General features: G+C 34.7%; 1 protein-coding gene across 1 annotated transcript in view; it reads right to left on the bottom strand.

Annotated features, from left to right (window-relative positions):
- Window positions 1-14,272, bottom strand: part of LOC150097643 (thyrostimulin alpha-2 subunit-like) — a 47,926-nt gene that overhangs the window by 18,271 nt on the left and 15,383 nt on the right. The window contains exon 2 of the mRNA XM_090407313.1: window positions 447-611. Coding sequence (XP_090263439.1) covers window positions 447-561 — 115 coding nt within the window. The 5' untranslated portion in view covers window positions 562-611. The remainder of the gene's footprint in view (window positions 1-446; window positions 612-14,272) is intronic.

Below are 14,272 nucleotides of genomic sequence, written 5' to 3'. Positions count from 1 at the left end.
CTTCAGTCGAAAAGTCTTCTTGTAGTATGAGAAAACGAACTTAGGTCTTTTTCGACCTGGAGAAAAGGAAAAAACTTCCATCATGGCGTTTGATCAGTCGATATGACCTTGGTTAACAAGACTTAGAAAATTAACTCATCAGAAACGAAACTTAACTCTCTTTCCGGAGGAAGTGACGTGCTGATAATATACGCATTTAAGGGCACAACAGACAAGCTTTATAGCCTCCTGGATAATGCAACCAAACAGCTTCATATAGCAGGACACGTACAACGACAAACATTATCTATCTTAATGTTTCATTCTTGTCGCTACTTACAGTATTTCAACACAGCGTATAATACAGCCTTTAAATCACTTCTTTAATTGAATATTTTGTCCATAAACACTTAACGAGCGTAAAACTACAGCAAATATAATAACCAGTCAAGAAGAATTTGCCTTACCCACTTTGTGGCATCCAGCCGCTTCCCACGAATATCCAATGACTGGCCATACGGTCCACACGATGACCACAAACGTGACAGAGATGACCAAGTTGTTTGGAAAGAAGGGTGACATTGTAGTTTCGCTTCTGCAATGACCGAAATGTTCGATGTTTTGCTGATATTCTGAAAATAATTGAAGCAATAAATAAAACGTTAGTCCAATAAAACATGACCTCGTTTTACATATAACACAATGCTGTAATTTTTGTAAACATTCCTTGGAGTTAAGTAAAGTATTTTTGTTCTCTCTCTCTCTCTCTCTCAGTGTGTGTGTGTCTTCGGCAAATCTTTAAAATGTCACACATACTAGGAGTATTATCTTAAAATAACTTCGGCTACTAACAGCAAAGGTGAATCTTTCTAAACAGCTTCCGTGGCTGGCACTATCCACACACACACACACACAAAAAAAAAAAACCTACTCTTATAACTGAAGATGTACTAATTAGCATACTAGAAGAGTTCTTCATGTGCACATCGAACTCATGCATCCTTCATGGAACTCCGATGAGGAAGAAGCATTAAAGAGATACATTTGTGTTCCAATCGAACACCTTAGGGAGTTAGGTAAAGATCCGAATACCCGATACAAAATTATCATATATATTAACTCTGTGTCAAAGGGTTTAACCACTCAGACTTTTCGACCTAAAAGTTCGTCTGTCTTCTATCCGAGAAGCTAAGTAGGATTCAGCATCCAGTCTGAAGAAAATATAGCAGGATATCTCCTAATACACTCGGTTTACCCGTATGCGTTACTGATTGAAGATATAAAGAATAAATGGGGAAAAGAATAAAAACAAATATGATTAACTTTTTTTAGAAGCTTATCATCCCAAATAATTAATTATTCTACATAAAAACAACGGTTCTTTCCATGGGCAATAAGATGAGTTTTCATTCCGATTTGTGAAGTATTTATTATGTAAAAATATGTTTTGACTTCTTCAAAGTTATTCTAATTATTTTTAATGAAAACAATAGACACCTGATTGGCTAATGGAGTATCTATGTTTTCCAACATACGGCTGTGGGTTCGAATCCAGTGTTGTATGTTTGTGAATGATTTTAGGTATAATGATCTTAATCAGCCGGTATGACACCCCCACTCCCTCTGTTTAGTGGAGGTCAAGTTTACGATCTATCGTGAGCGCAAGTGTCACAAAAAAGTAATGAATTTTGATTTATAAATAAATATTGGACTTATATTTGAAATAAAATATATTCGAGATTTAAAAAATTCATAGTTAAGGAAAGTAATCAATTATTATCATCAATATGATGATAATACCTATTACCGATCGGTTTTCTTCTCATGGTTTAAATGTACCAATAATCTATTGTAAAATAAACAGAAAAAAACCTGCGTTAAACAGATCCCAAAAACGTATGAATTCAAATAAAAAAAATCTTTATATAAGAAGCTTTTGGTATGAAAGTAATAAGATCTAGTTTCAGTAAAACGAACTATGTTAAAGTTGATCCACATTGGTGATACTAGAAGTTCGCAGTGCTGCTACAGATACTAGTTGGACTTTCTGAAATTGATTGTTGATCTAAAAAAATTAAACGTTGATTATAGTTACCTTTTACTTTGGTCTCTTCTAAACAAATGTGAAAGCTAAGCAGAATTTTTTTCTGGAAGAAATGCCCATTAAAATACCAGAATAAACGCTTGCAGTCTTTGTGGTGCGAAATACTTCATGAAATGATTTCAATTTCTGATTAAAGTATGAGAGGATAGAATTTGGATAATAAAGTCCGCTGTTCAGATTTTATCATAATATCAGTGATTCGTACTATTAAAAATTCTTCTAAATTAGATACTGACAAAATACAAGCAAATGGAGATTAGCCTTACGGTGTGTGTGTGTGTGTGTGTGTGTGTGTGTGTGTGTGTGTGTGTGTGTGTGTGTGTGTGTGTGTGTGTGTGTGTGTGTGTGTGTGTGTGTGTGTGTGTGTGTGTGTTGCCCAACTAGGCTAGCATATATGGCTCAATCTAACAATTTCTAGTAAAGCAATTTGTATAATTAGCTTGTCTTAATTAGTTTTCGATATTTAAGATGAAACTTACTTTATTATGTTGATATGCGCTTTATCTATTTTGAAAAAATCATAATTCTCTTTATTTATCGAATAAAATGAAACTACAAGTTAGAGGGGCCATATTTGCGCAGTTACATTATGTCACAGGATGCCGTCCTTCATGTTATTCTTCCTAAAATACTGACATTATATATACTGATTCTAATAGATGGAGTGTTACTAAGCACTTACATTAAATTTTTTTTTTTGAAGTCAGAAACATAACAAAGTTAAGAGAGTAAGTCAATCTATCACTTCGTATATTAATTGGATACGGACACATATCCAATCAAATACACGTCAAGTATAGCACAAAATTTATACAGAACCTACTTAGTAGATTAGGGATAGTCTAAAACTTTGAATTTATTTTTATGTTAAATAATTTTAATAAAAAAGGTAATGTATTAATATGCGTAACCACAATACTGTTTTATCTCCTATTGTTTATTTTCAGAAGTCAGAGGACAAGAATAAACTTAGCCGTGAAGAAACCTTATTTATATTGAGAAATGTAATGGGAAATGACATTAATGTTAACGACAGTATTTTGCAATTACGTGACTAATACACAACACCGTGGATCACAGTAAAATTCCAACACCCGTATGTTTCCAAAAGGAAATTTTCAAGGATTTATCCGAAACGTGAAGACAATGACACTGAACCATCGGAAACATTTATCGCTAACAATTCCGCTCTTTAACACGTAATGCTTAGACAGAATTGAAGATAAAAACCAACAAAAAGGGATTGATATATCGTAAGAAATACTACACTCTTCGGTACAAATTGGAATGCTCAAGGTGCAAGAAAAAACGACTTCGAACTGCAGAATGGAATCAGCTTACATTTTTCAGGATAGATTGAATGAACACTGAAGGAAATGACAGAGAGATGTCAGAAATAGCGTAAAAACCACTTAGAAGGAGAGGGGAAATGATCATACTCTCTTTTCCGCTAAAAAGTGTTATCTTGCTAAAAAAAAAAAAAAAAAAAAAAGAAGCCGAATTATATCTTTGGGAATAAAAAAACAGCACTGAATAAAATATTTGTCCCCAGTTAAGTTACTTGCAGTTTCATAAATCGTTAAATATTTGCAGTTCAAAACTTTTCCTTTATTCTGTCAATTTCTTTAATATAATAACAGAAACAAACGTACCTTAGTGTGTACCCTCTGGTGTCAATAATAATGAATCGTTTAATAAATTAAAAGAATTGTTGACGCATGCGCAAATTAATCATTAAATATTAGCAGATCATTTTGTTTTCTCTGTCAATTTCTTTAATATAATAAACAAAAACAAACGTACCTCAACGTGTGCCCTCTAGTGTCAATAATAATGTATCGTTTAATAAATTAAAAGAATTATTGACATATGCGCAAATTATATATGATATTTTATTTGGAAAGGAATTTAGTGGAAATACTAATAAATTATATTATTTCTCTTCTTGTTTATAAAACTAAAGCATATTTTACACTTGTTTAGAAAGAAAAAATGTTTTATTTTAAACAGGCGTTCAAAAATATGATGAAATCGCATGTACTAAATTTGACTCGCGTTGAAATTCAACAAGGAAACACTCACGAACTGCTAATAACAAGTGCCGTTCCGAAATTCATTTTTGCCGTAAGCAAAACCAGAATTCGTTTCATGTAAGCGCAACACACTATTCGACAGATGAATAGAACCTACACGGAATAAGTGGACGATAGCAAATTGCATCACTTTATTCGTCTGATTTCACAAAGAAATCGATTACAAATGTGTTTTCATGCTTTTGGATAGATAGGCAAAGAGATTTGGCGCTTGCAAAGTCGGGCATAGTAATAATGACTTAGAGTAGCGTAGGTAGATATATAAGAGATTAACAATACACAACGGAAGAGAAAACAAATAACAAAAAATGTTGACGCTCATTATAAACTAACAAAAACAGAGATAAGAAAACAGTAAGAGCTGTTTAATATGACAATAACCATAAAACAATTTATCGTATTCTTCCGATGTTTAACGTATATGTACGGGTACATACTGACACCAAATCTGATGAAATAGGCCTATAGCCATCTATACGTATCAATAACTGCATAGCGACCAGTTTGTCTGCTTTTCAGGGAAGAGGAAAGAGAGAAGAACCGAGTTGTCGGATAAAAAAAAAATTCTGCTACCTCCGTATGAGACTGACTAACCAATCTTAATTGATGAAGTCCTTATAAAAGTTCTATCCAACCGAAGGATTTATCTCGCTATTGTTTTGGTTATGAAAGGGTCCACATAAAAACGGGACTGGACTTTAATCCCTATTAGGGTTTCTTGCGTGCGTGCGTGTGTGTGTGTGACACATCTCAAGTCGATTAAAATTAGCACATAATCAAAGTGTTTGAACTTGTGGTCGAGTTCTTTTACGGCATGTTTCTTCTACAGGTATATCGATATACCAGTAGTATTTGAGTTTCTGTGATGGAGAAACTCAAAAAAAATCTATATCCACTTCTGTAAAAGAATAAAAGGAAGAAACCACACAAAGCTCAGTTCATAGACACATAACCTACAGATAATCACTGCTATATCGCACAAGGTAATTGCATTTGTTTTTCTAACTCTAAACAGAATCATAATTAGACCTGACACACACATCTCTTCTATTTAAAAATAATAAAAATTGCACATTTCAGGTTCCGTGGACGTCGTATGGCCACTGCTTATGCAAATACCAGAACACATGGTTTTGGCAATGATGTCTTCTGCTAGAATAAGTGGTAGGGTCGCAGATTCCATCCCACACAAAGTTTGTAGGACAATCATAAGCATCCATACCCATGGCGGGATTCGAACCCACGCTCTCTGGGCTGGGCACAACGAACTTTAAAATACTGATAATCTTTATTAATGTAATATAGTATAATTATTATATCTGGAACATAATTTTTTCTTAATTCTTATCATGAAAAAATTACTGAAAACATAAAAACTAACAGGTCAACAGGGCTTCATCAAAATTATAACGGGAGTTTTACGTCTTTAACTTTAGTCGTGGTTTTTAATCACAGAAATCAAGAAAATCATCCACAAAACACACTATTTCGAGCAATAACTATAGTGTCAGGGTTAAGAACCACGATATGGTGAAAACTATCTGATGTACTTTCTTCCCCAAATGCACTGATAGCCTTGGGCCAGCTATCTGTGACTGGCTAAGGATGGACACCGACTGTCCCCTCCCCACCTACTTTCCAAAAAAAAAAAAAATTCTCACAGCTGATTAGCCTCTCCTACTCTTTTTTGGTATAAAAGGTGTTAGTGCATTTATTTTATCTTTACTCCAGCTGTCAGCTGGATACAAACTAAACCATTCTGGGATAAATAGCCAACAATGGCTTATTCTGTATCCAGCTTTTTCTCTATACTTCTTTTATGACTATTAATACAATAATTTGGAGGAAGGATACACATAGATCGTTCATTTATTTAACTAAATAGAAAAAAACTAAATATTACACGCACGCACACACACACGCACGAGGGTGGTCTGAAAGGGTTCTCGGCCTCGACCAGAGATGGCAACACTATTGGCACGATTTTTTTTCTAAGTTGGTACATCTGTCATTTTGCAAGTCATTCTATCAACTAGTTTGTTTTATACAGCTGTTTGAAGCAACAGTGTTGTTTGTATTCCTTGAAATGGATACAATTGAGTGTCGTGCAGTTATAAAATGTTTTGTGAAAGAAGGTTTAACGCCAAAAGAAATTCATTCAAAGTTCATAAAAGTTTATGGGCACTCTTCTCCTTCGTTTTCGACAATTAAGAAATGGGCTGCCGAGTTTAAACGTGGCCGTACCATCTTTGAAGATGATCCACGTGAAGGACGTCCAAAAAGTGTAACAACACCAGAAATCATTGATCAAGTGCACGATATGGTATTAGATGACCGGCGAGTCAAAGTGCATGAAATTGCTGACACTATAGGGCATTTTCAAAGGAACGTGTAGGATATATTTTGCATGAAGAATTGCAAATGAAAAAGCTTTGCGCAAGATGTGTCCGCGCTTGCTCACAGCACATCAAAAACGAACTCGCAAGAAAATAGCACAACAGTGCTTGGAGCGTTTTGACAAGAAGAAAAAACTGATTTTGTGCGTCGATTTGTTACTATGGATGAGAGTTGGATTCACCATTACACACCAGAATGCAAATAGCAGTCAAAACAATGGACAGAAGTCGGTTGTTCGTGGCATCGGTGTTTTGGGATACTAAAGGCATTTTTTTTATTAATTATCTCGAAAAGGGTAAAGCAATAACCGTGGAGTACTCTTCCTATCTTTTAACCAGACTAGACGAAAAAATTCGTGAGAAAAGACCCGGTTTGCAGAAGCAAAAAATCATCTTTCATCAGGACAATGCACCTGCCCACAAAGGTGTTTTCGCAATGGGGAAAATTAACGGATCTGCACTATGAATTGTTGGAACATCCATCCTATTCCCCAGATTTCGCTCCTTCTGACTTCTATCTGTTCCCAAAACTAAAAAAATTCCTCGCTGGTCAGCATTTTTCTTCGAATCAAGAGGTGATGCAGCTGTAGAGGGATATTTTGCAAATCTTACTGAGAACCACTACAGGGGCACTGGAGCATCGCTGAAATAAATGTATTAGTCTTAAGGGAGATTATGTTGAAAAATAAAAATCATTTAGAAATTATAAATTCGTTTTTTCATTGTTAGGCCGAAAACTTTTCAGACCACCCTCGTATATGTCCCATAATATACCTGAGATTTTTCATTTTAAATATAGAACCTGTTATGTAACACGTCACACCAAATGTCTTAGTATATTTCTAACTTAAAAAATAGCTGAATTCCTTCTTTGTTGCTTTTTTCTGCACCGAAGGCAGGGTGGAATCTCAAGAATGCTAGCCATTTTTTTTCCTCAAAAGAGGGCGTTCATTATAGGGGATTTAACAATCGTCTCCATAATAAAGAAAAAGAAATAATTAAAGATTAGGTACACAGCATTTAAATTATTCACAAGTATGAGCATGAGCTTAAGATAAATGAAAAAAAAAAAAAACGTTTGCAAAGTATCTGATCACACTCAGCCATGTGGTGAAAGGTTAAACCTTAAAGTAGGTTTTCTAATTAGTATAAGTCCTCTGCAAGAAAGAGGAGATAGGAAAGAGTATTTGTAGTAATAATCGGCTCAGTTGACACAGTGTTTTTATAGCTTAATTGAATAGTAGGCTTAGGGTGTCACACAAAGTCATTCGTTTCATTATTATTAACTAGCATTAAGAAAGAATGTACGAGCAAACAATGGGTATATAAAAAATAATGTCAGCTGGCGCCCTCTTTGGACCAATTCTGTTTCAACAAACATATTTACAGGCAAGAAAATAATTATCCAGAAATAAAACCAAAAATAAAAAATGAAATTTCAAACTAATTTCGTATGTTTGAAATAGATCTTTTTTTTTTTTAACTTACTTCAGACTCGTGCAATTATCTGTGATAGCTAACAGACAATGCCATTTATGTAGTTGTCAAAAGATCGCTTGAAATATGCTGAAGAAAAAACATTGCAAAATAACTAAATGATTTTTTTTCTACAATGATACAATATTACACACAATATGAAGTCAGTTTAATTAGTTATTTCATCTCATGCAGACAACCTGAGTCTTTTTTTCACATTAGAATACCAATTGTTCTAATCTTCTTCATAGTTTAATCGCATTCGAAATAAATGGCTTTTGCCATTCAACTAATTTATCCTAAATACCGTTCGTTATCAACCCACTGTAGTCATACCTTTTAAAAAAAAAAAAAACTAAATTGCCAGTATGTTTTAATAGTAATCAGAAAGTTCCTATTAAAAGAATTCCAGTAAAAAGACATTTAATAAGATAAATTCCAGAAACAATTTCTTACTTAATTATGAATTAATAGGAAAAACTTATTCTGTGGGTTCCTCACCTATTTCGTCAAACGTAGAGCGTTTACAATGGATGAGAAAGATCAATCAATGAGCCTCCTGCTCCTACAAACACTGCAATATTCGTCTTCAATAAAAGGGTACGTGGGTGCTATTAATAGTAACAAGATAATCATCCGAATGCAGCAGTTCCTTAGAAATCGGGAATGTATTGTTTGATTGTATTTTTTCATTTTTTTTTTAGGTTTAGTACCGCTTTGTCCTACGTAGAACAGTACGTCCGCTAAACAAGCATTTAATCAAAGAACTGTTAAAAAGCAGGAAATTACTCTTAGCAAGTCGCTGACGAGAGGACAGAACTAGATTAGAGGCGTGAGAGCGAAGTGCCATTTGTGCAGTGAATGGTTAGAGAACCGTAGACAAAAAACAAAGTAAATAAATAAAAAAATCAGTTACTGAAAAGGTCGCCAAAGATATTAACGAAAACTGTGATCACCTACACATTGTTTTTTCCCCGCCATTACTAGTATTTATAATGTCTGTCATTGCCTCACATGAAACAACTATGTGGTCGGATCATATGGGAGAGACAGCATCCTCAAATCTGACACATCAACATAACAGAAACTGAAGTTGACGTTATCAACATAATCACAATTACAGAGATGGATCAAATCGCTCACATTCTCATTATTAGTTATTTGTATTTGTTTCTTTCTTTTTTCTTTTGTTGTTTATTGGGTCTTCTAAGAAGCATAATACGCTTTCTTTTAAACACTCAAGACAATGTAAATCTAAACTGATAACCCGAAGAACGTTCGTCTATAAAACAGAGAACCTAGCAACTTTTCTTTAAGTATGTTTTCAATGCTTAATATCTACCTTACTCAGGTTTTCATTAACCAAAATGTTCCTGTTTATTAAGATGAAGCTACCAGTCCTCTAAGATCGGATCTTTTGAGACTGCATTTAAGTTTCTTGACTCTTTGCTTTTGCTTACCTTTGCTTTATTTTTTAATCCCAATATAGCTGCTTTTTTGGCCACATCTGCGGATGCATATGCTTAATGATTATTGCAATGGCCTGCAGTCGACTGATCTCGTGACAATTTTCCACTCTAAACAGCACTTTCTGGTGCTGTTCAGTCATATGATACAGCTTAGCGTAGAAGCTCCCTTATTAAACGTTACGTTCGAATAATACTCAGATTTGAAAGAAATACTGGGGATACATCATAGGACTACTTCTTTTTTACCGTTTTTTTGTTAGCCCATATTGGTTGAGTTAGAGCTCACATCAGACGTCACAACTGTTAATTTTTAAGCTCTGAACTTTTACTGTTAACGTTCTGTCAGGAAAAAAACTAATATCAATATTTGATCTTATTGATGTTATAATGTACATGTAGCCAAGACGGAAAGGAGTATTTTGCTTTTCCTTAATAAAGTATTAAATGGTATTATTATTGTGATAAGTTACTAAGTAACACCATGGATATACCAGTGTAATAATAATAATATCTGCATACACATGACTCTATTGGATGTGAAGAAGTTTCCTATGCAGTGTCTCAGTTTTATCTTCTATTTCAAAAGATAAATATAAATAAAGTAATAAAACCTCGAACGCTTTTAATCCACAGAAGGAGTAAGAAAGTCTATTTTAATCCTAACTTACTTTTGGAAATTGTCAGGCAACCATCTCACTCTAAACTGTCACTGACAATTGAGCCTAAGGCTCTCGGTGATTTTATAGCCAGCAGGGAAGATGTGGTGGCAGAAAACTAACACCATCTCGTCGATTTAAACCCTAAAAGCATATTTATTGTCTAAAATATGATGTAGGTGATTACATTTCTAGAGTTGGGATTTAAAATCCGATAATAAGAAAACTTATTTGCCTGTGCCAAAAATCAACTAACTCAAGAACCTGCTGAAAACAGGGGCGTAGAACTGCCTTTTTCTTTCTCATCTGGTTCTATTCTATTCGCTGACCAGAATAGAATTTAGCAATGGCCACACATTTACGCAAAGAGAACCTGCAATATCAGTATAGATACTTAGTGATCACCATCATTATTTTCATTGAAAATTCATTATTTATTTCGGTTTCACCATTTCAGCTTTAAAACAAGTTTAAGTCTTTCCCACAGGTGGAGTTATTTTAAAGCTGCTCTTACTGCCTGAATTTTATTTCAAAATAAATCCTTTCGGTGTTTGTAAATAAAGACAGCTAACCATTAATTGCATAAGGTATCTTCAAAATGCGTAATATGATTACGAGCGATGCATAATCCGATTAGCATATAATCGAAACCATGGCAAAAACGCATGTGCTAGATGTAGCTGTATTTAGATATCGGAACTCACAAAATGGATAGAAAATGTAAGACCGAGAGACTTTTCTTTGAGCCAACTTCAAAGTCTTGCCGCTCTAAACTGAATCACATTTCCGTTTAGAATTGAAACATAACTCCAATAAAACGTGGACTGAAACTAGAATAGAGGTGAATAAACACACACACACACACACACACACACACACACACACACACACACACACACACACACACACACACACACTTTTTTCAGTTATGAAACAAAACAAATTTTTCTACGATTATTTTCTTCTTTAACCGATTAAAACAGCTAAGAAGTCATTCACCTACAGAATACGCAGATGCAAATTAAATATTTAGCAAGCTTTTTCGTGGTATTTCCCGAGACCTAAAAGCTGCCATTGTGTATTGGAATTAAAGAAAACAAACATCTCCAGAGTACTTACGAAATATAAAGATGTCTACATCTTTTTTTTTTTTTGTATGTGTGTGTGTTCATAGTAAGCTATGTCTACACCCCCACCACCTCCAGAGCTATTTTTGAGCCTATGGAACCAGAGACAAACCAAATGGCAAGCGAAATAATAGATAAAAGATAAATATCACTCGCACACATACCCACACATCTCAGTAATGTGCCTGCTGGGAGACCCAGTAGTACTCCATTACACTAATACTTCTTCCCTAGCCCAACGCACTAATGTAACCCTTGTTGGTATAAGGAGTTGCGAAGATGATTGTTATTATCTTTGCAGGAGAATACTGGATGTGTCGCATTCTGCCATTCCCAGCCGTACTTTCAAATTATAATAAAAGTTATATCGGCAAAGAAAATGAATGCTTTTTTTTTCCTTCTTAAAACCAGGGGCAACACCATGTTAATGAATTTGAGAACACAAGAAGAGCCAAACAGTGTTGAGTAAAGAAGCAGGATCATATGAAGATGAGGAAGGAAAAGGTAAATGAAGTAATCAATACTGATAAGTTCCATTACACCGGAAGACTCCTCATTTATATGTAAGATGATATACATCAGTGCATTCAAGTATACGTCTAGGTAAAGGTTCCTTCTATATATAAAAGTATAAGTAGCAGAGACTATATAGCAGAGTCATGTAATGTTGGTTTTGTTCATCTAGGAAGGAAAGAGTTTTCAGTGTGTATTACCACAGCTTCCGGATGTATTAAAATTACTCAAAAATGCCTTTATACTCCACACAAATAATAATAATAATAATAATAATAATAATAATAATAATATGATCCAAGGACTACAAAAAGATTGTTCGTATCATACAAAATGTGATTGGTTACTCGTATGAATAAATAAACAGAAATAAAATTCTCTTTATCCATTCTGCAAAACGTTGTTTAAAAAAATGAATAAATAATATACAAGATTTGTTGCGATATATATTTCTTTCTATTAGCAAGAGTTGGCTATTAATTAGCGTTACAAAAATAAATAAAATACAGATAAAGATTTTTATCTTGTTTGGTGCGGCACTCTGCGGTGGTACAATTTATTTTGTAGTTTTCGCCAACATACGTTTGCTCGTTTTTCTTGGTATAAAAGTGAGTTGGCTATTAATTAGCGTTACAAAATTAAAAAAATAAAATACAAATAAAGATTTTTATCTTGCTTGGTGCGCCACTCTGCGGTGGTACAATTTATTTTGTAGTTTTTATCAACATACGTTTGCTCATTTCTTGAAAAGTAAGTCAAATGCTTTTAGCTACTTAAAACCGAATCAAAAGACATTATTATTACTTCTTACATCAAAAATATCAGCCTTCATTTAATAAAGATTTTCAAATCCTTACTTTGAGCAATCTTTTCTTTGAATCGATGAAAGATATCAACAAAAATTCCCATAAAAGTCTCTTATTAATGAATGCAGCATATGGAAATCAATTACATTGAGGTTATTGAAACATTGAAGTTATTATTCATTTAGTTACCGTTAATGCACTCATAATCAACGGTACACAGAAATATTAAATAAAATTACTAGGTATGTTGTCACTGTTGAATAGACCTTTTTTTCTGTCAAAGTGTTTTCTGTTTTTCGTTTGTTTGTTTTTTTTATCATGAAACATAGCGGTGTTTCTGGGAAAGAAAAAAAAACAGCAAGGAATCGATCGTAAATCCCAAAATGCCTTGGCTTAAATTTAAAGTATCTGATTTACAACAGAGGAGTTGAACAGAAATGCTTTCAATGTTCTCAACTGTATGGTTTTAGGTCTCAGGACTGGTTCCACCCAACCCATATATATATCATTGATTGTCAGGTAGCACAGCAGGCGGAGTATCAGACGAATGTTTCCGTCAGGGAAGCAGTTTAGATCACGGATGGCTACGACGTTGTTCGTATTCAGGATTACAGTCGAAATCAACCAATGCTACGAGACCAGTGTATTATATTTGTTAATTGTGTCTGGTTGGTTTGCCTGTTTGTCGGGATAAAAATCTGGGAGGAAAATGCATACTGCCTCCATATAAGACTAGCTAACTCAACTTTAGTTGGAAAAAGTCTTCATTGAGATAGGATAGGATTCAGATCCAGATCTTTCCAACCACGAGACTGATGGTGACAATAAAAAGGCGCGCTGACTGTTGCAGCTTACGAAGTAAACGTCAAAAAATATTCTAAATGTTGCTGCATTTTTTCAGTCAGGGAGACTTTAATGGTAATACTCACTGAATGACGTTCCAGTTCAACTTCGTAGAATCGAGCCTGTTTCTTCGCTAATGCTAATCTTGAAGATTTCGTTGCAGACTCTTCTGGAAGTTAGATTCCTCCAAATTTGCAGATAAAAATCTTCGGTGCCGTATGGCCCATCTATATGTATTTTATAAATTTTATGAATACATAAAATCAAGCGTTATTCGACCACTAGAACGACGAAAGTTTTAGGAAAGCACAACAACCATTTTTCACAAGACTCTTCTAAACTGACGTCATGGTTTGGGGCACGTCCACCAATGGACCAAGCCTCATCCAACTAAAACACCTCCGTACCATTACCGAGTTTCCACTAAACTTGACGGTTGGAATTATGCAGTTCTGCCAGAACTGTTCTCCGGGTGATCTCTAGATCCAAACACGACCATTGGACAATTAGAGTAAAACAGTTGGAAGCGGGATTCGTCGCTCCACACTGCCGTTGAAACCTAAGTTATGTAACTCTCTGCGGACAGTTCCAGTGCTGAAAGATGTCCCTGCAGCATTTTCCAGGTTGACTGCAAGGTCCGCCGCTGATGACGTGAATAATACTTGAGCATTCCGAGACAGATCGCTTGTCTGGGAGTCAATGAGTGTCAGTCAAATATAATCAACAATAAATAGAAAGCGATCAAAGACCCTGATGTGACACCCAGCTACCATCCCATGTTGGAAGTCTGTCAGTTCAGCTGAACGTGGC

The sequence above is a fragment of the Typopeltis vanoorti genome, chromosome 17 (assembly GCF_054136105.1).
Source record: "Typopeltis vanoorti isolate ZY-2024b chromosome 17, IOZ_Tvanoo_1.0, whole genome shotgun sequence".
NCBI lineage: Eukaryota > Metazoa > Arthropoda > Arachnida > Uropygi > Thelyphonidae > Typopeltis > Typopeltis vanoorti.
Note: the sequence above shows the minus strand (reverse complement) of the source record. Positions and strands in the feature narration are given on the sequence as shown.